Here is a 26725-nt window from a genome sequence, read left to right as displayed (position 1 = left end):
GCTTGGGGGCTGGACTCACTTGACCCCCAACCAGTCCTTTCTGCTGCAGACCTATCAGGCGACAGGAACCGGAGCTGCAGGGCTTCCAATGTGGCGCACAAGGCCAATCCCTCCAGGTGAGTCGGACCTTGGGGAGGACAGGCCGGTGTTGGGGGGTTGGGGGGGAGGCAGGCAAGGATAACACAGCGTGGCAACTGATTTTCACCTGCTGCTCTTTAGCCGCATGTCGTTGGTTCTCGTTCTCCACCTGAACTGGGTAGCTTCAATGTGACCATGTGGTTTCTTTCAGAAAAATCTAGTTTAGGACTCTTGAACGTAAATAGCAAAAATGCCCTCTCATGATGTTCATTGAAAAGGAGGATCTACGCTAAGGGGAGAGCAGTGTTGCATGCGTGAAGGGTGAGACATGGCACCCTCAGCAATGGTCCGGAATGTCTTTGGGACTTTGTCTCTGTCTCTGATCCACTGCTCTCATGTGTGTTTGCTTCCTCTCTTTCTCTCTCTCTCTCTCTCTCTCTCTCTCTCTCTCTGCACTGCCCTTTTCTGTTTCGTTGCAGCCACTTCTAGCTCCGGAGTTTATGTCTCCCCTGTTCAAGAGGCCATCCAGTCTGAACACTGGATCCTCCTGCTCTGGGTCCATGTTAGTTTCTGAGGCAAGGGCTCAGCCCCGCTTGGTCAGACCGCCAGCCCGGGTCCAAACAGGCGTGGGCTGAAGAACACGGGCACTCTGAAGGGACATGGTGGCCAGGAGCTACTGGGACTAGGTGGGGTGGGAGCAGGGCAGAGGGACAGATCCCAGGAATGGGGATCCTGAGCACGGAAATGAAAGGTGGTTTCTTTTCAGTCGACATGAAGTCTGTCTGTGATTCCTTCCAGGATGTCCATTCTCATAATCTGCATACTGATCACAGGCTTGGGGATAATCTCTATAATTAGTCACTTGTCCGAAAGGCGGAGAAGCCAGAGGAATAGAAGGAGTAAGTGGCCATTGGGGGTGGGGATTAAGGAAAATGAAAGGGCCAAGGAACAACTTTCACACGAGTGAATGTGCCCCTCGTCTGTTGCCTGGACCCATGGAGGCCAATGCAGTCAGCCCATAGACAGGGGTAGATTCTGCTTCATGGTGACAAAGGCCCCGTGAGAGGTCACAGAGAGGACACAGTAGCCTTGATAAGTGGAGGTATGTGTAGACTAGGGAGGAGGGAGGCCCTGAGATGGTCACACCACGGGTCCCAGTGTGTGTGTGAGGGCCACCTGCCCCCCCCCCCCCGCCCCAGCACACAAGCTTTGGGAGGCAGCCTTACTCTTTGAAACTTTTTGTTCATCTGGAGGGACTTACCAAAGGACCTCTGGGGCCACTGGGTAAGCAGACATAGAAAAGTCTCCTTGAGAAGGGTCAGGAGCAGAAGAGGACAGGCCCATGGCCTCAACTGTAGTCTTAAGCCAAGGGAGGAACAGCCCTTAAGCTTTGTGTCTCCTTCTGCCCTTGGGCAATTACAGGTAAAGGCCCAGCTAGAAGCCAGAGAACCAGTCAAGCTCCTTCTGTGATCCCCACACCTCTGGTAAGTTCCTTCCTTGGCTCTTCCTGGGCCCTGCGCCCCACAGCCACCTGACTTAGGGATCTCCCTTCCTAGACAGAGAACAGGAAGTTTGTTCAGCAGGGACTGTATGGATCTGGGCACCTTTCCTTTCGGGCAGCATCAGAAAAACCAAAATTCTTAAGGCAACCATGTGGTGGTTCTGCTAACCCCTCAAGTGGACACAGGCTAGAAAGAACGTCATATACAAGTGCCACTGCTTGGCCAATAGGGTTTCTTTATTTTAATTTTCTTTATGTTTATGCTCAGAAGACACAGAAGTACCTTGGGCAGTGGAGAGACTGTAGGCATAGGTACAAAATAGACTCCCCCCTCCTGTGGGTGTGAAAGTGCAGAAAAACATTTCAGAGAATGACGGAAAACACAGGCGCGCACACGCACACACGTGCACGTGTGGCAACACCTGCTACGGAAGCACAAGGGTAACGCCAGAGGAATCTGAGAGTCACAGTTAAGGCTGTGAGGTCTCCTAGTCTCTCTGTGATAACGTGGCCCCAGGTGGAGCAGGAGCCCTAAGAAATCAAAGCCATGGCTCCATTTTGTCCTCTTAGAGCTTTGGGAACCATGGAGGTGAAGAATATAGACAAGGCAACATCTTTCTCAGTTCTACCCAAGACTGCTCCCTTCGGGACCCAATTGTATTCTAGGTTTTTTGCTAAGACAGACAACGTCACCACCTTAAGGCATGATCTTGGGTAACTTGTCGTTTCTCTGGGCCTGTTTTCTTCTCTAGCGATTGAGGACTCCATTCTCATACTCCCCACGAGCTTTTAATTCATACATTCATTCATTCTTTCAAGCACAAGGACCGTGCTAGATGCTGGGGATACAAAGATGAGCGAAAGACATAGCATCTGTCTTCATGGCACTTATAAGGTAGAGTGGGAGGAAGACAAACTATCACACAGATGAAAAATGTGTCAGCTAGCATAAGGACGGTATGGGAGAAGCACATGGTGTCATGGAAGTTGAGGCAACAGAATCCAACCCCCTTCCCTTGTAGCCAGGGGCGGTGCAACCTGTTTCAGCCCCAGCCTGCTTCCTCACACTCAGCCGGTTGAAACATGGCAGCTGGAATCAAGGGCCCTTCTGGCTTTGACGTTCCTGGGCTTTGAAGGGGTCCGGTTGCATTATATCACTGAAGCTCGGTGGGAGGTGAATGCAGGCCCCATGTGCCAAGCATCCCTACTGACTGACCAATGGGCTTTGAAGCAATGACAGCTGATTTCTTCCCTGAAGACATACATTGGTGTTTAGGCCCGTAAAGCCACCAGGAGAGAGTTTGCAACTTCTGTGGCAGAAACCACTCGGCAGAGGTAGGCAACACATCTCAACTCCATTTCCTTTGTCTATTCCCCACAAAGTAGACGACTCTTTGAAGCCCTCCTCCTGGTGTCCTGGCTCCAAAGATAATGGCTCATCCTGAACAGACATGACTGAAGATCTCTTTCATTTAGTTTATAAATAAAGTGGTGCTGCCATAGTCACCGTGACGACCGGCCCACACCTTGGGGATGGATTGTGATCTCTCAGGTGTTCCGAAGGCCCCCCCCCCCCCCCCCCCCCAGGTTGCCGGCGCTGGCTTGCAGCTAGGTAAGAACAGTATTAGCCACGGGAGCTGTGCTAGGCCATGCCAGAGCAAGGCTGCCGCCGCGGTCGACAACATCTCAAGATCTTAGTTTCCACACCCTCGGCTAGCTGGCAGGTGAAGAGAGGGCAGCATCTTGGTCAGGGGATCAGGAGATCCCTTGTGTTTTATTGGTTCGCCCATGAACTCCTCACTGGTGTTGAATAAACTCTGAGGCATGACTAACGTCTCCTGGGATATCACTGGAAATGGATTTCTGGGAAAGTTTAAACTATGATATTGCAATATCTGCTTCTACATTGGTATTACACGCTGTCCTACCCCCATGAGGCGAAATCAGCATTTCTCAGATCTTCTTGGTGAAAAGGTGGTCCTCTGTGGGAAACCGCCACCAGACTGAACGGATGCTGCTCTTGACCGGTGAGAAGCTGAGGTGTGGTGGGTGAAATATTCGGTCAAACCAGGAAACAGAAATCAAGACCGAGGCATCGGCAGCTGTGGGTGCAAGTGAAGCTATACCGTCATTAACGGCAGAATTACCTAAGCTCTCAGCAACCACCTGCACGTCTGCTCCTTCTCTCCCCATATAAAGTCTTTTCCTCAATTTCAGGGGGTTCCCAGGGGCTCCCCATCACCACCTCTGCCGCCCTCATAAAAACCCCGCTCTTCTGGTATCTTGCAGTAGGATGCCGGCCAGTGTCAGCGCTCAGGGTAATCAGCAGTCCTGAGGTCAGCGTGGGGCGGGGGCAGGGAGAATGGCTCGTGCCACAATTCTGCACGTGCCCCACACATTTAGGTCCAGGCTTTCACAGTGTCTTCCACCCAAACCCCTCTGTCGGTGGGGAGCTCAACGCTACCCAGAAGCCCGATGAGAAGGGGCAGGGGTGTGGGGACCATCCGTTTCCTGCCATCCTCCCTGTGTCCTTGTGGCCAGACCCCCTCCCTCCCAGAGTCTCAGAGCAAACAGCGTCAAAAGTGTTGCCTTTTCCCTCATCTACAAAACAACTCCAGGCCCTCCTCCGTGGCCATGTTCAAGCACAAGCCTGCCGATTCTACAAATAGCAATCCAGTCTGGGCCCTGTGGGGCCATCTTACTGCACGAGGCAAGACAGCAGGCATCAATCTTCCGTGACAGATGAAGACATCTATCACTATGCTTGGAAGATGTATACTTATGAATCTGGAAAGCCATTTCCCTGAGAATCCTACAGGTTGGCTCTGATTCCATGAACCAGGGTTCTAGAGCCTTTTTTTTCCCTCCCGTCCCTGGCACTGACCTTTTGAACCTCTGGTCAATTATTTAATGGCTCATTTCATCCAGCAAGACCAGGTGCACACCAGTTTTCACGACAGGGAGACAAAACCCAAAACTTTGTAAATGTACGGCTCTGCTACTAAAAATGGGGAAGCTTCAAGAAAAAAGCAAGAGCAATTAATGTGATACTTCATGTCCAAGTGGGTGGCCCTGAGACAATGCTTACTCCTCCTCTTGGAGCCATGTAGAAAGCACTGGCTCTGGACTGGAAAACTGAGGTGGCTTCTAGCTTCACAAGTCTGTAGAATTGTTTGCTGTCAGCCCCGAGTTTGGGAACGGGTGACAGCTAGAGAGACCTCCCTGAGGTGCTCCCCACAGCCAACGACAGAAGGGCCTCGGCTGCCCTCCCGGGGCTGGCCACTCTGCTGTGCTGTGGCCTCTGCACAAGACTCGTCCCCAAACCGTCTTTCTCCTTGGTTTGTTTGCTCCCAAACTGGGCCCGCTCTTCCACTGCCTTCTCAAAATCCAGCTGTCAATGGATGCTAAGGTGGCTCAAGTGAAGCGTTCGACTTCGTGGTTTGTGCGTTCGAGCCCCGAATCAGGCTCTATACACTGACAGCGTGGAGCCTGCTTCAGATCCTCTGTCTCCCTTGCTCTCTGCCCCTCCCTCTCTCTCTTTCTTAAAAATAAATAAACACTGATTTTAAAAAATCCAGCTCTCAGGAGCCACTGCTCCATCTCAGAATGCACACGCTCTCGATTAGGTCACCTGACTTTCCCTTGCTAGTTTCTCTGCCATTCTACCTGCTCTGGGTGGGCCAGCTTAGCATGCAGGCAAGATGCCAGGAATCGGAAGTTGGAAGACTTGGATTTAAATGTTGCTCTGCCGCTTACTAGATGCGAGACATTGGCTAAACTGATTTCTTTGAATGTTAATTTTCCTACCTCAGTTTCTTAAAAATATTACCTAATGTATTTTTTAAAGCTTATTTAAGAGAGAGAAAGAGAGCGAGGGAGGGGCAGAGAGAGAGGGAGAGAGACAATCCCAAGCAGGTTCTGCAATGTCAGTGCAGAGCCCGATGCAGGGCTCAAGCTCATGAAACGTGAGATCATGACCTGAGCCAAAACCAAGGGTCAGATGCTTAACTGACTGAGCCCCCCAGGCACCCCTTACCTAATGTTTTTTTAAAAGAGATTTGTGGAGGCTGCTTGCCTCCCATTCTTGCTTCCTTTGCTGCAGACTGAGCTCCATTAGGGTAACACTCCTCAATGATACCCCAACAGAGAAGAAGTGACCTATCTGATGTGAGTCTATGGGTGGGACGCTGGGTGTACCCGCTCTGCCCTTCCTCTTCTTTTTTTCTTTTAATTTTTTAAGTTTATTTATTCTTGAGAGATAGAGAGAGACAGAGAATGAGCGGGGGTGGTGGGGGGGAGAGAGGGGAAACACAGAATCCAAAGCAGGCTCCAGACTCTGAGCTGTCAGCACAGAGCCTGACACGGGGCTCAAACCCACAAACCGCGAGATCATGACCTGAGCCGAAGCCGGACGCTTAACTGACCTAGCCACCCAGGCGCCCCTTCCTCTTCCTTTTTTAACCAGCAAGGGAAAGTCTGGGTGCAGCTTTCAAAGAGCACATGATCTCTTCTGCAACTCCTGGGGGCAGCTGAGCCACTGGTTGGGATGTGGGGAGGGGAGGGGACTTGCCCAATTCTCTGACAACACACTTTCTCTGTGTTCTCCAGTGCTACGTTTGTAATAAAGATAGTACTTTGTTCTGTCTCTGCTGAGTCCTCTTGTTTCTCGGTTCAGAATTCAGGTGGAGACGGGAGCACTGGGTATCAGGTCCCCTGAAGATCCTCATCAAGGTAAATGAAGAACTTCAAAAGTCACAGAAAGGATCGGGCACCTAGGTGGCTCAGTTGGTTAAGCGTCCGACAGGGCATGATCTCGAGGTTCAAAGGTTTAAGCCCCACATCAGGCTCTGTGCTGAAAGCTCGGAGCCTGGAGTCTGCTTCGGCTTCTGTGTCTCCCTCTCTCTGCCCCTCCCCTGCTCATGCTCTGTCTCTGTCTCTCTCTCTCTCAAAAATAAATAAAAATATTAAACAAAAAGTTACCGAAAGGCCTTTAAGGGACAATACCTCCTCCCACCCTTACCCTTCGGTCCCTCAGTTATCAAGCTCCCAGGGGAGCAATCACTAAGACCAGTTCATGGTGTTTTCTTTCAGAGACTAGATGTGCACAAATACAGGTGCACACCTGTGCAGGCACACATGTGCATACACACACACACACACACACACACACACACACACACGTTCTCTACTGGATGTGGATAGAGTGTATTCAGAATTCTGTTCTGCAGCTGGCACTTTTCATCTAACATAACTTGGAAATCCTTTTTTTCTTCGAACATAGAGTGGCTTCCTTCTTTTTAATGGCTACGTTGTACTCCATTAGCCAGTCCCCTCTTCAACAGACATTGAGGGTTTTCTCCATCTCTCACTGTTTCAGATCGTTGTTGATAATGGAAAAACGGGCAAACTCCGGAGCCAGCCTCCGTAGGTGTGAGCCCCAGCGCCCCTATTTACTTAGCAGTGTGAACTCGGGCAAGTTACTGGGCCTCTCAGAGCCTCCCTTTCTGTTCTAAAACGGGAACAGTAAAACTGTCACCTCCTAGTGTTTTGTGAGGCTTCCATGAACATGTGCCACTTAGAACACACTTCGAGTATAACAAGCCTTGCTAAGTGTTAGGCGATCTTATGAACTGCGATTTCAACTACATAGGCGACTTTCCATAGGATGTGTTTGCAGCAACAGATTTTTTTTTTAATATAAAATTTGTTGTCAAATTGGTTTCCATACAACACCCGGTGCTCATCCCAACAGGTGCCCTGCTCAATGCCCATCACCCGCTTCGCAGCAGCAGATTTTAAAACATCACCAGCTCTTGCCAAAGAGCAAGAGTATGTGTGCCTTGGGTCTCCACAGTCCTGCCCAAGCTGTTTGTTAGCAAACTTTCTGAAGGTCGCCAACCTCACTGACAGAAAAGATCTAATTGTAGTTTCAACTACTGTTTCTCTCATTACGAGTAAACTTGCGTACCTCTTCATATGTTTAAACAAGCCACTTACATTTCCTTTTCTGTGACCAACAGACCTATCCTTGGTCTTCTATTTTCTACTGAGTTGCTGATTTCTTCCCTGTTGACTTAATATATTAGGAGCCCTAATATATTCCGGAGCTCTTAATATATTAAGAAAATTAGCCTTTTGGCTATAAGGTGCTTTGCAAATATTTTCCAAGCTTGGCATTTTGAAGAGTATTTTGTAAGCCCAGTTAATCAGTCTTTTCTGGTTTATTGGCTCCAGGTCATACATTTGAGGCATGCACCACTATGTTTTAAAAATTCTCATATATATTCTTCTGGTACTTTAAAATTTTTTATTTATTACTTTAATTTTTTAAAATGTTTATTTATTTTGAGAGAGAGAGAGCGTGCGCCTGTGTGCGAGCAAGGGAGGAGCAGAGAGAGGGAGAGAGAGAATCCCAAGCAGCCTCCACACGGTTAGCACGGAGCCCAATGTAGGGCTCAAGCCCACGAACCGTGAGATCATGTCCTGAGCTGAAATCAAGAGTCGGACCCTCAACTGACCAAGCCACTTAGGCGCCCCTCTTCTAATACTTTTATAATGTTTTTACAGTTTAATTTTTGATGTATCTTGAATTTATTATGATTTAAGAAGGGAGGTGTGGATTCTGGTCTTACTTTCATCCATATGGCTACCTACCTGTCTAAACACCGTTTATGAATTAACCAATTTCCCCCAAATGATTGGATACGCTATCTTCGTCATACTCTAAATTTCTTCATGGATTTTGATCTTTTTTTAGTCTTTTTACTCTATCCCATTTGTTTATTCATGAACCAGGAACATGTTTTAGTCCGTCATGCTTGATAAAATAATACTTTTAGTTAGCTGTGAGGACTAGCCTTCCCAGATTACTTTTATTTGCTTCTTTGTATAGATTTTCCTGGATTTACTTTCTTGTTTATTATCTATACAGGAACCTCACTGAGTGAAAAATAACCTTATTGGTATTTTTACTGGGATTATATATGGGATTATCCATTAGGATTTAGGGGAGTTAACATTTAATCCTTAGTTCCATGTAATATTGCTTGGCATATCTTTTATGCTATAGCAAGAAGGTGATTTGAATAGCACTTTACACAACAGGGACCTTGTATTTATGTAAAACTCTGGAACGTATGAAGTACCTAAGTAGATGCCATCTCACTTATTCTCACACTAAGAGGTAAGTATTATTCTGTTTTCAAGATGAAGCAGCTGAAGCTTTAAAAAGTTTAACAACACACTTGGGGCGCTTGGGCGGCTCAGTCCGTTAAGCATCCGACATGGGCTGAGGTCATGATCTCAGGGTTCATGAGTTCGAGCCCCAGGTGGGGCTCTGTGCCAATAGCTCGGAGCTTGGAACCTGCTTCGGATTCTGTGTCTCCCTCTCTCTCTGCCCCTCCCCTGCTCACGCTCTGTCTCTCTCTCTTTCAAAAATAAACATTTTAAAAAATTAAAAAAAAAAAAGTTTCACACTTACCCAAAAGAATGCAGCTAGTTGGTGCAGAGCTTGAGACCTGTGCCCCAATCAATCCTGAACTTGATCTAGAGTCCCGTCACCTCTGTTAGGCTTCTGGCTGTGCATGAGCTCTGCGTCTTTGGAGGTGACGGGGACAGACAAATGCATGATGCAGGAGGGGCCGGCTTTGCAGGGGGTTTGCTTTTATTTGTAATTCTTGCTAACTTGCCCAGTTGGTTGACTTCTCCCAAACTGATCAGCGGCCCTGAGTGAACACTCTTTGTGCCCTGAGCTCTGTACTACCACACTCGTTGAAAGGGGACGAGCGAGGCAGTCTCAGCCCTTGAAGGGCTATCAGACTGTCCGTTCAAGCGGCCGGGCCAGCAATCTTTTCTCAGGCCAAGGGAAAGATGGGCCCTTGGTCTTCAAACATGCTGGCTAACATGGCCAGATCACACCCCAACAACTCCAGCTGTGGTCTGGTCAGGCTGTGGTCCCAAATTTGTCCAAAGGGAAAGTGATATATAAAGACGGAGCTGAGATAAGAGGGACTGGCGTCAAGCCTCACTGGAAAGGTCGGGTGAGTTTGTCACTTTGATCTGAGAGTAGACAACCGGATCCAAGCCTGCAGAATGTTTCTCAGTCAGGTGATGATTCTTTTCTGTGATTTGGAAAGTCATGCTAGCATAGGTGAGTGCTTCCTCTGGGGACGAAAGCTGCAGAGGAAGGAGGAGGCAGAGGAGTGAGTGAGTTGGATTTGGAGGAAGGTGTCTCTTTACAAGCCATTTGGAAGCTGTGGTCACAGAGGACCAAAGAGATCAGAAGAACCCTTCCAAGATGCACTTGCCCAGGGTCCCGGAAACAACGTGGTCATCTTACCTTGGCCGGAGGATCTTGGCCAGAGTGAGGATCGAAGGGAGGATCCAGGGCGCAGGGACTAGAGTGACCTGCCTCAGGTGCCAGGAAAGAGAGGGACAAGTCTCAGCAATGGGGTCTGGAAGAATGGGAAGGCTTTCCCTGCAGGCTGGGGTGAAGGCTGGGTGTTGGAGGTGGGAAGCGTGGAGGGTGGGAGGGCAGGTGGAGAAGTCTGGGGATTCAGGTCCTCAGTCTGCAGACAGGGTGAGTTCCCTGGGTTCTACTCCCCCTCAGAGCCACGTCTGTTCTCAACGGCTGGGCAGTGAGAGCCGTGCCGTCTCTCAGAGACCACTTACGTTTCCTGTAGCTCTTTATGACGAAGAAGATAAGGGCCAACAGCAGCAGCGTGAGCAGGACCCCGGCAAAAAAGGCCAAGAGCAAATACTGTATGCTGTTTTGGCAAAGAAAGGGACGAGACGGACCACTGGACTTTCTGAAGGCCTCTGCCAGAGGCCAGAAGGTCCTCTTTCCCACCCGTGCATAAATCCCTGCTATAGCTGCCATGTTGGTTAGGTGACTTTCACTCTTACCCACTGCTTTTCAGCTTTTTGCTTTTGGGTTCCAGAACTATTTGAGGCCTCAGTGGAAACTGTGGGCTCTCTTCCCTCCCTAAAATCTTCATAGGTACCCCCCCCCCCCCAGAGCAGATTTCATCTATCCGCCGAGGGGATTCATGGATCTCTTGAGGGATCTCCCCTCCCTGGGCAACCTGGGGTTAAGAGCCACACTCTGAAAATAAAAACACGAGTTCAGTTCTTCAGCTGTTTCTGCTCCCTTTTCCCCAGACCGCCCTCCTAAGTTCCTCCTAAGTCACGCTCCTAAGCTGGCAACGCAAAATCCAGGGCCTTGGGGTACCACACGAAATGGGTGGAGCACTTACTTGGTGCGCTCCCAGAAGGAGAACGGAGGTGTTGGGGCTACTGTGTTGGTGCTTTGTTTGTCTGTGAGAGAACAGAAAGGGGATTAGTGTCCCTGTCCCGTCTCATGAATGTCCCCAGGCGCCCCTCCCTATCCAAGCAACCCGTGGAGATAAATGCTGGGGGTGCTACACTCTGCAATAGGGGAGGGGTGACTGAGCGGCTTAAGTGTCCGACTTTTGGTTTCAGCTCAGGTCACGATCTCACAGTTCAGGAGTTCAAGCCCCGCGTCCGGCTGAGCGCAGAGCCTGCTTCGGATTCTGTGTCTCCCTATCTCTCTGCCCCTCCCCTGCTGATGTTCTCTCAAAAATAAATAAACATTAAAAAAAAAAAAAAAAAAAAAGAAGAGAACAGTGTTTCCTAGATCCTCGATCCTTTCATGTGAAAATTAGAGTTGGAACTTAAAAAACAATCAGCTAGGCGCACCTGGGTGGCTCAGTTGGTTAAGCCTCCGACTTCTGGTCATGACTCACAGTTTGTGAGCTCGAGCCCTGCGTCAGGCTCTGTGCTGACAGCTCGGAGCCTGGAGCCTGCTTCAGATTCTGTCTCCCTCTCTCTCTGCCCCTCTGCCACTCATGCTGTCTCTCTTTCTCTCTCTCAAAAATAAACATTAAAAAAACAAACAAAAAACCCCATCAGCTAAACCAATGAAAGAGAAGCCTAGCATTTTTGCAGTCCCATGTGTCCCTTTGACAAACAAACAAACAAACCTCTCCTGTGGCCCCTCAAAGATTTAATAGGACCCCTAGGAGATATGCTCCCTGGGACTTAAGCCAACAATCTCAAGGCCAGGGAGTAGAGAACCAAAAGCAAAACCCAGAACTAGCATTTCCCAATGTTTTAGGGAACTTGGCCTTGTAAACTGCTACCTATTTTAGTTTGTTCCTTTGTTTGCAGGGCAGCTTTTCACAGTGACTAGCCAAAGGCAGCAACAGGGCAGGGTGTTAATGCCTGCACCATAAATAGGGGACCAGGAAGGGAAGGGAAGTGTATTGCCATAAACTACCCAGCCCGTCTGGTACCGAGCACAGAGACATGCTTTACTCAAATTGGGAGGACCAGATTGTTCTCTCTGGTTCCCCTTTTCTCTCTTCCTGTCATTAGATTCTGCGTCAAGGTAAAATTGATGGTGGTGATGCCAGTCCAGATTAACTCAGCAGTGGGGCAGGTAACGGTTCCTGCCCTGGACTTACTGTTGTTGCATTCAGGTTTGGAATGACCTCCCCCCATGCCGTCTTCCCCTGAGAATAAAAAAGGTTCCTCTTAGAAAGCCTGGAAAGGAAAGGCAACAAAGGGGCAAACTCTGAGAGTATGATTTTAATATCAGAGCGGTAGCAATGAGAGAGAGGCAAGTCAGGGTGGGTGTTCTGGTGAGGCCAGGGGTCACAGACTTCATATGGTATGGTTACCACACCTCAGCAACTAGTCCTCAGCTTTGCACGTCCAGAATTAATCTTAGCGGGGCGCCAAGAATAGGCTGATTGGTCCAGAACCGACTCACAAGCAAGTAACTCACAGGAGACTGATGTAGAAACTGAAACGACATAAGGAACGTGTTGTGTCACCAGTGTGTTCTATCAGAACATATAAAAAAGTCAGTTAAAACCAGTTTTTCTTGGTAAACATTGAATCGAACTAAGTATGGGAGAAGATGAAAGCATGACTTTAAGACTGAACGTCATATAGGTCTGATGTATTTGCCTCACTCCTCCCTGGCGGTGCTGGGTAAGCTTGGGCCCATTTTTTCTTCAAGGTCCTTCCTCTAGGCTGTATCAGAGCTTTTATTCTGTCCACATATTGTCTTTCCAAGTATGTCAGTGTCCTTATCTAGGCTATGGTTCTGCTTGTTATGTGAAACTTTCTGTATTTCTCTTTTATTTATTTGTACTAAAAAGATAAAGTACCTAAAGGCAGCAGAGTAAAATAACCCCAAATCCCACTATCAATTATTAATATTTTAGTGTATTCTTTTTAGTTATACTTCCATGCATTTTCCTAAAATCTGGTTGAGCCTTCTTCATGTCTCCTTTTTTGTTATTTTTACTATGTTTTTTTTAAATCATAAACATCCCTCCCATGCCACTCAAAACTCTCCATAAGCATTTTTAGTGGTGATAGGCCTTTCTGCTACAGCTATGTACTATAGTGTGCTTAACCAGTTTCTTCGCTGATAAAAATGGTTTCCACCTTCATTTATATAAAATAATAAAACAATTTTAGAAGACCACAGTTCTACTTCATATTGAGGCATGCCCTGACAAGAATTTTTGGCTCTCCTTACACCTGCTGTACTTTAAGTTCATGTATTTAGACAACAAATGTCATCAATTATTTGTGTTTAATTGTTCAGCTTTCAAAAGGGAATGAATTTCCAAGTCCTTGAACACGGGGAGGTGTGGGAGAAGGATACCTCATCGCCATGTACCAGTTACAACCGCAACAGCAACATTAAGTGCCTTACAGTTGGCCAAAGAATGTAACCTAGGGTAATAAGAAAAGTGCCGACAGGAAAATTTGGTGAGAATTCTGAGACACGAGATACAGGAAGCCCACCATTACAGCAGAATCACCAGTGATAACAATTTTTCTAGCATTTGTTGCTCCTTTTCTAATTTAAAAGTCAACAGTGCTCTTTGTAGAGCACCATAAAATATTTACTACAGAGTATTTTCGAAATATCGAAATATGTGTCTGCCCTAAAAAGACTCTGATCCCCTAGGAATTTATACTGAACCTTACCACTGGGGAGACGAGAGGGAGAGGTTCCGGATCCGTAGGATTCTGTAAACTCTTAATCTTCACTCGAATGGCTCTCAATTTACCACCATCGCAAAGAAATGTCACCGTTGCCACCTTTAAAATATTTTGGGCCACCCCACCCTGAAAGACAAAACCCTCACACACAGTGCTGCAGGGAAATAACTACTTACAGATCCAGGCCAAGAAAAGCAGGAAACACATTTCCATTTGAAAACAACACTCCAAACAAACATTTGACGGAGCATAAATTAAAATAGAAACAGGTATCTACTTTCCCACATTCCCCCCCCCCCCCCACGGAAGACTCTTACTGATTGCCACAAAATCGACCAGCTAACTGCAGCTACTCAAAATACAACCCTCCCCCCACCAAATAAAATTAAACAGAAGAAAAAAAAAAAGGATAGCAACCACTAAAAATTAGATGACATTTTCTTTTGGTGAATGATTATTTCATCTAGATTAAAAGCATGGGGGTAAAGGCATTACCTTCTAAGAAAAAGTCCGGTCACAAGACGCCAATCGTGTAAGACTGAACTTTTCACTTGCTTCCGTGACTTAGTACTACTTTTCAGAAATGACGAAACGATTACTGCTATTGCCGCCATCAGGCTGTATGTCGCAAAGATCTTATCTGAACCTGAGGGCAGACTTCCTCTTTGAGGCCAACACTATATATATATATATATATATATACTTCTAATTGTTTTTTATAAGAGCATATATTTTTGAATCCCATAAACAGCTTCTTTCGTATCTTTTGACACACGAACACCAGAATGTAGGGGGTTAAGACAAGTTTATTTCTAATGAAGTGTTTCTTATGTATTTAACCACCATGCTAGATAAGGTGGAGGTCACAGCAGGATGATATTATCACGGACACCAAGCATCTTAAAATCTCGTTTGTTCTAACCAGAAAGATGAGGTCGATAAGGAGAAACGGAGAGCACTATCAAGGGTGAAGGGCCGGCTGGCTGGGCACACATGAAATGTGTTGACAGTTATGGTGATCCTTTCAAAGGGAAGATGAATCATTTATTTCTTTTTAAAGTTCATTTTTTTCTTTTGAGAGAGAGAGAGAGAGAGAGTGCACAAGCGGGGAGGGGCAGAGAGAGAGGGAGAGAGAAAGGATCCCAAGCAGGCTCTGCACTGTCAGTGTGGAGCCAGATGCCGGGGCTGGAACTCACAAATCGTGAGACCATGACCTGAGTGGAAACCAAGAGTCAGATGCTTAACCGACTGAGCCATCCAGGCACCCCACGAATTATTTCTTTATAAACATGTATTCATAACATAATGTTAATAAAGTACCCTGCCTCTTTTTTTTTTTTTTAATAATGTTTATTTTTGAGAGAGAGCACAAGTGGGGGAGGGGCAGAGACAGAGAGAGAGGCACAGATTCTGGAACAGGCTCCAGGCTCTGAGCTGTCAGCACAGAGCCCGACGTGGGGCTTGAACCTATGAACCGAGAGATCATGACCTAAGCCAAAGTCGGATGCTCAACCAACTGAGCCACCTAGGCACCCCTAAAGTACTCTCTGCCTCTTAAATGGGGTAGTAAAAAGTAGAGGGAAGATGAATTTAGAAAAATAAACATAGGGATCTAGAAATATTATCCAAAATGGAATTTATGAAAGATGTACTATTATTAATTCACAGATATTTAAGAAATTTGGAGCATGGCAGTTTCTAAGAACACCATCGAGGTCCTGGTCACTCTTGTGTTTTGTGTTTGACATTATAAGAAAACAACACCTTGAGAGTGAAATCTGATATTTAAAGGGTTCAAGAAGTGTGAAAAAAGAAAATAGCCCCTGAAATTATTATTTTTTAGGTATCTTTTTTTTTTTTTTACAAAAGAATGTCCTCAATTTTGGAGTTTATGGAAAATAAAGCAAGAATTCTCATGCTTATGAGGCTAAAGCAATCAAAGAGAGGGCTCAGTGGATTATCCTCTTAGTATAACTCAAAGAAACTATTGAAATAGAGGAAAAACACCTTTTTAAAAAAATTTTTTTAATGCTCATTTAAAAAAATTTTTTTTTACATTTATTTATTTTTGAGAAACAGAGTGAGACAAAGCGTGAGAAGGGGAGGGGAAGAGAGAGAAGCAGACACAGAATCTGAAGCAGGCTCCAGGCTCTGAGCGAGCGGTCAGCACAGAGCCTGATGTGGGGCTCGAACCACAAACTGTGAGATCATGACCTGAGCTGAAGTCGGTCGCTCAACTGACTGAGCCACCCAGTTGCCCCTTAATGTTCATTTTTGAGAGAGAGACAGAACGCAAGTGGGGGTGAGGCAGAGAGAGAGACACACACAAAATCTGAAGCAGGCTCTAGGCTCTGAGCTGTCAGCACGGAGCCCGACGCGGGGCTCAAACTCACAAACCGTGAGACCATGACCTGAGCCAGAGTCAGACGCCCAACCAACTGAGCCACCCAGGTGCCCCAAAAAACACCTTTAACTTGGAATTACTATCTCTGGATTGTTAATCAAGAAATGCACACTATTTTTTTTTTTTTTTTGGTATAGTATTTGAAAACAATAAACATTTGATAGTTTGGAAAAATATATAAAATATTAATACATATAATCACTAACAAAAAAATAGTGAACTGGGTGCAGTGGATATTTCAGAGAACAGGGCAGAAAATCTCGTGAGGCCTACCGTCTGAGAAGAGAGATGGTAAGAAAACAACAGACTGATTACAGATTGTGTTGAGGGCCATGAAGGAAAGAAGCCGAGTACCATGCTAGAGAGTAAATGATGGGAGAATGTCATTAGATGAAATGGATGACCGGGGATGGTCTGTCCAAAGAGCAAGCACTGAGGACAAGAGGACGGGAAAGATGGTTCCAGGCGGAGGGCAGAGCAACTTGTGGGCCTGGAGAAAGGAAGAGCTGGCGGAACGGGCAGAGCTGGTGAAATCAGGCCGGGCTTTGCACAGGTACGCCTGGAACTGGGGCTCTGGTGCCTAGATGGGGTTTGATGGAGGGGGCAGAAATGAACCGGAACCGTGTATAAAGAGTGCCCCAGGCCTGGGACTGGTTGCTGGAATTCAGGGGATGTGTTTCCGGGATATCAGCAAGGTTCCAAAGTGGGGCATTTGGAAGGAGGGGGAAGTAGGAAATAGTTCCACAGATCTGAGCCAGACTGTGGGGGTCTTTGAATCCAAGCAAAATACATATTTTAAGTAATAATAAGGAACCACTATAGGTTTTTGACTTGGGATACGATAAACATGGTCTTTAAGGAAGATTGTGCCACTTCATCTAGGATAAATTATGGGTAAAGAGACAAGGAAATCAGCTAGGGGAATATGGCAATATTTTAGGTATTTAATAGGCACATGAGCATTGGGGATGGGGAGGAACCCGCCTTCCAGGTGTGAGGAGACTGGAAGTTGTAAAAGTTGGGACCTGGATACAGGGAATGAAATGAGTGATTATGTCAAGGTTTTGAATCTCGGTGGCTGAGAGAATTCACTTTTTTCATTCACTCCAAAATCATTTGTTGAACATTTACTGTGTGCCATGTACTTACATCCTGAGGACATAATGGTGAGCCCAAAACAGCCTTTTCATGTCTCCATAGAACTTTCAGGCTAGTAAAAGAGGCCTATACCACACAAGGAAATGATAAATTGCAATAATTCCATGCGCTGTGAAGGTGCAGGATCCCCACTGTATATGCCTATGATATATACAGGGAACCAGGGAAGGCTTCCTGGAGGAAAAGCAAGCCAAAATTCTAAGTGTGAGTTGGGGTTCCACTAGGCCAAGATGAGACAAAGGATCAGAGAGAATAGAATGTTAAAACTCAAAAGCCCTGTGCCAGAAAGGAGGGTAGGAAGTTCAAAAAGGAAAAACAAGACTCCTATGACAACAGCCTAAAGCAAGGAAGCCTGTGACTCTGGGGTTGGGGGGTGGGGTGTGGAGCATGGTGGTGGGGAGGGGGGGGTTTGAAGAGGCAGGAAGGGGTGGGTTCCCTCAGAGCTTTTGTTTTTATTGTAAGATAATTGGGTTGATCTACACTAGAGGTATATAAGCAAGGGTGACACGATCAGACTTGCGTTCTCAATCACTCAACCTGGGGGAGAGGAGCAAACTAGAAGACAGTGGATTAAGTATGAAAGGACAGGCTGTGAGGTTACTGCAGTGACCCAGCGGAGGGATGGATAATAGTAACTCGGGCTAGGGCAGTAGCAGTAGAGAGATGGAGAGGCGTAAGTGAATTTGAGAGATATCCAGGAGGGTGGTGGCAAAAACAAGGAAGGGCAAAGTCAGACTGTGAGCAAAGTTGTTACCAAAGTTGTTACCAAAGGGCTGACAGAGGAAGAAGAGCCAGAACAGGAAACAGAAGTAGCTCAAGACTTAAAGTAATGAATTTATTTATTTACTTACTTACTTACTTATTTATTTATTTATGAGAGTCAATGGGGGAGGGGCAGAGAGAGAGGGAGTCAGAGGATCTGAGGCAGGCTCCACACCCCGTCAGCCTGAGCCGAAGTCGGATGCTGAGCCACCCAGGCGCCCTGAGACTTAGAGTGATGATTTAATTAATTAATCAGACATTGACCGAGCGCCTGCTATGACCCAAATGCACTGCCAAGTTCTGGAGTCGACAGTAAAATGAAACATGGTAGATGCTATGCTGGCATCTGCACAGGATGGAATGGGACCCAAGGGAGGAAAGGCCCAGCTTACAAAATAAGGAAGAAAAGTGAGTGTCACCAGAAGCATCATAGAGGAGATGATGTATGAGCTGCGTCTGGAAAGATGAATCACATTTTCTAGGCAGGCAGAGGAAGGAAGCGTATTCCAGGTAGGGGGACTGCACGAGCAAAGACATGCTTTGTCACGCTGGTTACGGTCCAGGAAATGCAAGTGTTTTACGTGGCTGGTGCAGTGGGGAGTGAGGCTCAGGTGTGGATGGGGAACAGAAGAGGACAGGCTGGAGACGAAGGGCAAGACCAGGTGATGGAGGACCTACACAAACCTTACCTTACAGGAAATGGAGACACTGCTGAAGAGGAATCACATGGTCACATTTAGGTGTAGGCAACAGAGCGCTGGAGGGACTGATTGGGATCCAGGGAGTGGGCGCAAGTCCTCTGCCACTGCAGAGCTCTGGCCAGAGGAAATGAGCACGGGGAGGAAGAGATAGGGCAGATAGATGGGATTATTTATCAGTTGTGAGAGGAAGGCACGGGAGAAGAGCTCAGGGTAACTCCCAGATTTCTGCCTTGTATCCCTGATTAATAGTGCAAATATAGAAGAAAGGGGTGTGGGAGTGGGGGAATAACGCATCACTCTCGGACACGTTGACTTTAGGGTGGCTGGGGAACATGAGGTGGTTGGATGCACAGGTGTAGGGCTCGTGAAAGAGATCTAGATTTGTGTGGACAGTACTAGTTCTCACCCACAACTGGTTCTCCTCTCCTGGCCCAGAGCCTCACCTGTAGTTGGGTGGTGCCATGTGACTAGTTCTGGCCAACATCCCATGAATGAAAGTGATGTATTCTCTTCTAGTGGAAGCATCTACTTGCTTAAGTAAGACCTCCTCTGACCCCTTCTCCTGCAGGGTGATCGTGGAGATTTTGTGGTGAGAAGGTAAGGCTGAAAGCTCTAAAGCTGGATCACTATGTCATCATATGGAGGGCAGTTTCTCTGGAGGGTCGCTTGGACCTGCGGTAGATTCTTTAGGAGCAAAAAAATAAGCTTTTCCATATTGACACTATGGAAATTTTGGGATACGGACTTCAAGCTCTATTACAAAGCTGTAATCATCAAGACAGTATGGTCCTGGCACAAGAACAGACACTCAGGTCAATGGAACAGAATAGAGAACCCAGAAATGCACCCACAAACGTATGGCCAACTAATCTTTGACAAAACAAGAAAGAATATCCAATGGAATAAAGACAGTCTCTTCAGCAAGTGGTGCTGGGAAAACTGCACAGCGACATGCAGAAGAATGAACCTGGTCCACTTTCTTACATCATACACAAAAATAAACTCAAAATGGATGGAAGACCTAAATGTAAGACAGGAAGCCATCAAAATCCTCGAGGAGAAAGCAGGAAAAAACCTCTTCGACCTTGGCCGCAGCAACTTACTCAACACGTCTCCGGAGGCAAGGGCAACAAAAGAAAAATGAACTATTGGGACCTCATCAAAATAAAAAACTTCTGCACAGTGAAGGAAACAATCAGCAAAACTAAAAGGCAATTGACGGAATGGGAGAAGATATTTGCGAATGACATATCAGATAAAGGGTTAGTATCCAAAATCTATAAAGAATTTATCAAACTCAACACCCAAAAACCAAATAATCCAGTGAAGAAATGGGCAAAAGACATGGAGATTTTGGGATAGTTCTTATCTCACATGTGCTATTAGAAGCCAGGGAGGAAAGGAAGGAAGGAAGGAAGGAAGGAAGGAAGGAAGGAAGGAAGGAAGGAAGGAAGGGAAGCAGGAAAACTGTGGCCAACAGTGCCAGATGCTGCTGAGAGGGAGGTGCAGTAACATGAGGGCTGGAAAGAGTGGATTGGATTAGGAAATTAAGAGATCATGATCTCTTCTGTGAATGTAGCTTAGGGTTGGCAGTGGCGGGAAATAAGACTTCAGTGGGTTGCACAGTTGAACAGAAATCCCAGGACATAGAGCAGATTGGATCTTTAAAGAGATCCTCTTGTTAAAGAACACCAATAAGTGCTGGATAAAACATTTTAAACACCATCATTTAAAAATGCATGGCTGAACTAGATGTTGGAAATCCTGAAAGGTAGAAAGGAAGCCCGCTGGGTGAGAGCTGGAGCTGGTGTTTGTTTGGGGAATAGCTGGTAATCTTTGTTGAGCCAGAGCTAGGGTTGAAATGCCATGTGCATAAGATCTGGAAACCAACTCTAAAGCCTGCACAAAGGTGGGAATTTGCATCGGACCCTCTGAAAGGGGACCCACAGTGGGTAAATGAGGAAAAGTCATGCCACAGATGGAAATGGTAGGGATCCTTGTACCAGCTTTCAACAGCAGCATAACAAATGGTCACACAATTAGAGGCTTAAGAGAGTGCACATTTATTATCTCACAGGATCTGTGGGTTACAGGCTTGGGTACAGCTTGACAGGGTTCTCTGCTTCAGCCTCTCACCAGGGTGCAGTTCAAGTATTGGCTGGGGTCTTGGTTTCATCAGAGGCTTGGCTGGGGGGAAGATCCACTTTGAAATTTGTTTCCTTTTGGCTGTAAGACCCAGGGGGCCCCAGCTTGTCACTGGCTCTCTGTTGGAGTCCGCCCTCGGGTCCTAGAAGCTGTCTGCAGTTCTCTGCCCTTGGCCCTGTTCATAGGTAGTTCAAAACACAATCTCCTGCTTCTTTAAGGCCAGCAGGAGAGTCTTACTAGGCTGCTGGGATGGTCTTACACAGCGTAATGTAGCAGCGGGAGTGACTTCTCATCACCTTTGGCCCCATAAAGTAACCCAATCAAGGGAAGGCACCCCACCATCTTCGCTATATTATATTGATTAGATCCAAGGCACAGATTCCATCTGCGCTCAGGGGAAGGGATTTCACCCAGGGTAACACCAGGGGGCGGACACTGTGCCGCAGTGTAGAATCCTGCCTACAACGCTGGCTTATTCCAATCTTGGCTCTGGGCAAGAGGAGGGCAAAGAGAAAAACAAAACAAAACTTCTTTGAGGATCCTCTAACTGCAAACCCAACTTCAGCAAGTTTTGGGCCAGATTTTGCACTCTGCGGTTCTATATCTTCTATCATTCATTTTACAATACTCTTTAATTTCCTTTCTGATTTCTTTGATGCATGGATTATTTAGAAAAGTGTTTCTTAATTTCAAAATATATGTAGATCTCCTTATCTTTTTGTTAACAACTTGTAAGCATAATTTTTCTGTGGTCAGCAAAAATACTGGGCACGATTTCAATCCTTTAAAATCTGTTGAGACATGCATCATGCATATTATATGGTCAAGTCTTACATACTATTTCGTATGTACTTGAGAAAAATTGTACAGCCTGCGGTTATTGGGAGTGGTGTTCTGTACCTCTATTAAGTCTAGTTTGTGTTTGTTCAGACTCTATATCCTAACTGCTTCCTAATTCTTTAGTTACTGATGTAATTATGAATCTCTCTCTCTCCATATATATATATATATATGAATGTATATATATATATACTTTTTTTTTTTGAGAGAGAGAGAGAGCATGCACACGAGTAGAGGGGCAGAGGCAGAGGGAGGGAGAAAATCTCAGTCTTCATGCCCAGCGAGGAGCCTGACACAGGGCTCAGTCTTGCCACTGTGAGGTCATAACTTGAGAGCCTAAATCAAGAGTGGGATGCAAACCATTGAGCCACTAGGGCACCCCCGAATTTGTCTATTTCTAGATAAAAATATTTTAATCTCCAAAGGTTTTATATTTATAATATTCATTTAGGTTTACTCACATATCTAACAGCTATGTTTTTCTTCCTTTTCCCTTGTGTTTCTGGCATGTTCTATGGGATCATTTTCCTTGTCTTAAGAATAGCTTTTAGTCTTTTAATGAAGTGATACTTACTGGTTGCTAACTCATTTTTAGTTCTCTTGAAATCTTTCTCTTTCATTCTTAAAAGAAGATATTTTTGCTGCTATAGAATTCTAGTTAGGTACTTTCCCCCCACACACTGATCATTTCCTTTCACGATCTTCTGGCCATAAGCTCTTTAAATATTCCTTCTGCCTTGTTTTCTCTCATTTTCTTTTGGGACTCCAACCGCATATTTAGACCTTATTGTATCTTCTCTCCTACTCTCCCTTTTGTGTTTTTCATCTTTTTGTCTCTCTTCTTCATTCTGGATGTTCTCTTTTAAGTTATTTCCAGTTCATAATTGTTCCTTTCTAATCTGCTATACAAAATGGCCAATTGAACTAATTTCTGTATATTTTTTCAGTTCTAGAATTTATATGTTTCAAAACTTGTTTAAGAGAGTGTCTCGTTCTCTGTCCACTTTTTTTTTAAGTAGGCGCCACACCCAACGTGGGACTTGAACTCACAACCCTGAGATCAAGAGTCAGATGCTCTACTGAGTGAGCCAGCCAAGCACCCCTCTGTCAACATTTTCGGACTGACTTTTATCTCCTTCACTACAATAAGCATAATTAGCTTATGGCTTGTTTAGTCCTGGCTTACGGTATCTTACCTTCTAATTATCTGATTACCTCTTCCTCTAAAATTGGGTTTGAAAAATCATTTGCAGAAGAAAGAGAAGACTAGGATCATGTTTTCTTCCTCCAAACGAGGTTTCATGGTTTTTTTTGGCCAGAGACCTGGGGGCATCGGCAATCTGGGATCACCTTAATCCGAGTTCAGGGCTGAGTTCACTGAGTGGGTCCACTCACAGCAAGGCATTGTCAAGTGTAAGGACTGGTGTTTTCTGGCTTCACCTGTGCTCTGAGCACAGCTGACTGTGTGCACAGTATGTGGTGATGGTGGGCAGTGGTGATGTTTACTTGCGTTTCATCCTCGATGGGTCCTGGGCTCCGTCTTTCATTCCTCAAGCTACCAGAGGCCGGTGAAGCCACCAGAAGCATAGCGTAGTCTCTTGGCTATCTCCAGATTGGCAAATGCTTCCAGGGCAGAAGTGGTCCCGAGGGCTACACTCACCTCTCTGAATTTCCACCATCTCTCGGTTCTTGGCCTGACGATTTCTCATTATCTTGTGGTGCTTTTGTACCCCTAAGATAGGTTTTATGTTTCGCTCAGATGTTAAAAATTTCTTCAGTCAGACAGTTGGTCTGAATTACCTTGTCTACCACTAGTGGAAGCCAAAGTTTCAAGATTTTGCAGTTTAATTGTATTTGAATCCCAACAACAAAGCTCCAGGAGTCCACATCTTAATTGTACTTCGTGCTTCAACAGCAAACAGAAAATTTAAGCAAGGTACATTTTATAATACTAATAAAGGACAGATAGCATTTAAAATAAGTGTTATAAAAGAGGTATAGGACCCTAATAGAGAACATCAAAAAAAATTTAAGGGAAAACACAAGACCTAATATATAGAAAAACAATCCTTAATTTAATTAGTTCCTTTAGTGTCATTTATCTTGTTCCTCTATCTCCTTCATTTCCTGGAACTGGAATTTATATCTTAAGCCTTGATAGATTCAAGTTAAATATTTTTAGCTAGATTAACATCGCAGGTGACATTGTCTAGTTTATATTTAGTCCCATCAGGAAACATTTCTGGTTATCTCACCATGCGTGTTGCTAAGAATAACCACTGAATTAGGGTGACTGACTTGACTGGAATGGTCTTCAGATTATTATTAGTTATCGTTGATAATAAATTTTCTTATGGTCATTATCACATTTATAACAAAAGTAAAGAATCTAACAACAGTTCCCTTTTCTCACTGACATTGTAATCTATTTCTTTTGCTAACACAAAAATACTTCAAGTTCAACTGGACTTTTTCATATCACGTATTTAAAAAATAATCACCCTACTCTAACTTGCAGACTGCACAGCCAATCACCACGCGGCCAGTTTGCAAGTACTAAACCACATCTACCACATAGAAATTAATGTCTGGTAATTTGAAGGTGGAGATCTGGAGCTGTAGTCTGTGGAGTTTTACCTCCAGGAACCCTGTTCAGCTTATCACCTCCTCTCTTTCCTGGCTGGCTTCACTTTGGGCCGTGACACCACACTCCTGGGGCACAGGTAAATAAATTCCTCCATCCGTGGCCTCTTGCCCAAGAGAAGCAGCATGTGCTCCTATAACTGGCTATGGCTAAGGTCTAGGTTGGCAGAGCACTGTCTTGGCAATGTTTCAGTGTTGCTGAGTGCAGGACGTCACTCATCTGGCTCTCTGGTTCTGGGGACTATGGGGCATGTTTTCAGACTCTGCTCAGATCAGGTGGCCCTGTGAGAAACCCAGATGCTGTTCTCAGCCTGAAATCATTGGCCGAGGCCTCGAACAGCCCGGCTGCTCCATGTATTAAGGAGAGCAGTATCTCCTGGCATATTTGCCATTCGTGGTAACCTGTCTGGGAAGCTCTAAGTTTGTGCCAACACTGCAAACTGGACAGGTTTAGACGTCTGAGGAACAGCAAAGAAAGGGTAGCCAAAGCAGAATGAACAAGGAGTGGTAGATGAGGTCCGAGAGGCTGCTGGGGATCAGATCATACAGTATCTTGTAAATAATGGTGAGGACTAGATTCTACTTAAGTGTGATGGGGCATTACAGTTTTATGCAGGGGAGTGATGGGTTTAGACTTATTTGATAAAGCTCACTTTGGCTACGGAGGCTTGTTAAGAGGTGCAAGTGTGGCAACAGAGAATTGTAGTAGCCCGAAGTGTAGTAGCCGAAGCGGCAGCTTGGATTAAACAGCGGGAGGAGTGGCCAGATCTGAGAGAAGTTTGGGAGTAGCGGTAACAAGACTTGCTGATGGACTGGATAGGGAAAGTGAGTGGAACTTAAGATTGACTCCCAGTTTTTGGCCTGAGCAGCTTGGGTGAATGGTAGTGCCATTATCTGAGGGAAGGGCAGGCTGTGGGCAGAGACTGAGAGATCTATTTTTGACTTCAGTTTGAGATGCCTTTAAGTTGTTCATTGGGCATGTAGACAATATGAGGGAGGGTGAGTAGCGTTCTGGAAATTATTCCATGAAGGTCCATTTCCTCACTGCCTTTCAGTCCTTTACCACCGCTGCGATCTTCTGTCCCCACCATTCAATCAAAACTACTCTAGACAGGGCCACCAGAGACTTCCAAGTGATGAACTCTGATGGGTGTGAAGTCCTCTTAATCTCCCTGAAAAAGTGGCTCTTCTGACACAGAACTCGCCACCGTCCTGATTTTATTCTATTGTCTCCTGGTTTTCCTCCAGTAAGTGGCTATTCTTTCTTTGGCAGAATCCTCCTTATCTACTATTTCTCAAACACCGATGTTCTTTCATGGCTCTACACTGAGCCTTATTCTTCCCTGAATCACAGTTTATCCTGTATTCCAAGTCACAGTGAGAATATCTCCCTTTCACTTCTTTCAAGCAAGAAAGCTGTGACTCACGTTTTTCCCGTCTTCCATATTCTCTACACTCAATCCCACTGTTACCTTTAGTGTTTCTCAATTCCTTTCCGTCCACACTGCCAAGGTCTTAAAAGTCTTCAATGTCTTTTCGCTAGAACGTTCCAGCAGCCGAACTAGCTTTGCCTCTCCAAACTGTCCTCTACTGTTGATAGTGACTTTTCTGAAATGAAAGTTAGCATTCCTCTGCTTAAAACCTTTCACTGGCTTCCCTCTCCTTGGAACAAAATCCAACTTCTAAGCACAGCATTAAGAATTCTAATACAACTCCTTTTCATAGTTAATTCAAGTTCTTCAGTTTTAAGAATGCTGCTCTGTTACATTAGCTTCTCTACAATCATGAATGCTGCTCCTTCCTTCTGGACTTGAATCCCTCACTCTTCTGGCCAACTTCCTCTTTCAAATGCCAGCTCAGCCTTTCTTTTCTGACTTGTCACCTTTCTGCTGTCTCCATGTTTTTTTGTTTTTAATTTTTTAAAAATGTTTGTTTTTGAGACAGAGAGAGACAGAGCATGAATGGGGGAGGGTCAGAGAGAGGGAGACACAGAATCTGAAGCAGGCTCCAGGCTCTGAGCTGTCAGCACAGAGCCCGACACGGGGCTTGAACTTGCAGTGTGAGATCATGACCTGAGCCGAAGTCGGATGCTTAACTGACTGAGCCATCCAGGCGCCCCATGCTGTCTCCATGTTTTATTGGGGGTTCATTGAACTTCCTGGGATTAGAGGAGTTTTTGCTTTCTTTATTCAGGGTAACATTTATTAACAGGATAGTTATTGTGGTGGTTCTTAATGTGTCAAGTGGGTTAGGCTGAACTACTTTCCAGAATTCTCTTCCCTGAATGTTTTGCTTAGAGTGAGGCATTTGATTCTTGAGCAATTTCAGAGGGCAGGTGTGAAGCAGCAACTGTCCAGTGGCTCGTACATGTTGCTGATCTGTGGCTCAGCAGCTGCAGCTGGGCCTTCCCCACCTTTCCCGCATCACCCTTCAGCTTTTCTAACCTTT

At 45.7% G+C, this 26725-nt stretch overlaps 1 protein-coding gene across 6 annotated transcripts; it reads right to left on the bottom strand.

Annotated features, from left to right (window-relative positions):
- Window positions 1–7930: 7930 nt before the first annotated feature.
- Window positions 7931–14243, bottom strand: CC1H1orf162 (chromosome C1 C1orf162 homolog). 6 transcript variants are annotated; one of them, XM_053214604.1, is made up of 9 exons: window positions 14120–14243; window positions 13610–13750; window positions 13281–13351; window positions 12285–12404; window positions 12064–12142; window positions 10834–10894; window positions 10250–10344; window positions 9918–9985; window positions 7931–9754 (listed from the first exon to the last, which is right to left on the bottom strand). In XM_053214604.1, exons 5-9 carry the CDS (start codon window positions 12098–12100, stop codon window positions 9596–9598), a joined length of 420 nt encoding a protein of 139 aa, XP_053070579.1. In that variant the 5' UTR covers window positions 12101–12142; window positions 12285–12404; window positions 13281–13351; window positions 13610–13750; window positions 14120–14243; the 3' UTR covers window positions 7931–9595. The 6 variants fall into 6 exon arrangements, with proteins under 6 accessions (XP_053070579.1, XP_026914159.1, XP_026914158.1 ...); XM_027058358.2 differs by having other exon boundaries at window positions 12064–12111; XM_027058357.2 differs by lacking the exon at window positions 13281–13351.
- Window positions 14244–26725: the final 12482 nt, after the last annotated feature.

The sequence above is a fragment of the Acinonyx jubatus genome, chromosome C1, assembly GCF_027475565.1.
Source record: "Acinonyx jubatus isolate Ajub_Pintada_27869175 chromosome C1, VMU_Ajub_asm_v1.0, whole genome shotgun sequence".
Taxonomy (NCBI): domain Eukaryota; kingdom Metazoa; phylum Chordata; class Mammalia; order Carnivora; family Felidae; genus Acinonyx; species Acinonyx jubatus.
Note: the sequence above shows the minus strand (reverse complement) of the source record. Positions and strands in the feature narration are given on the sequence as shown.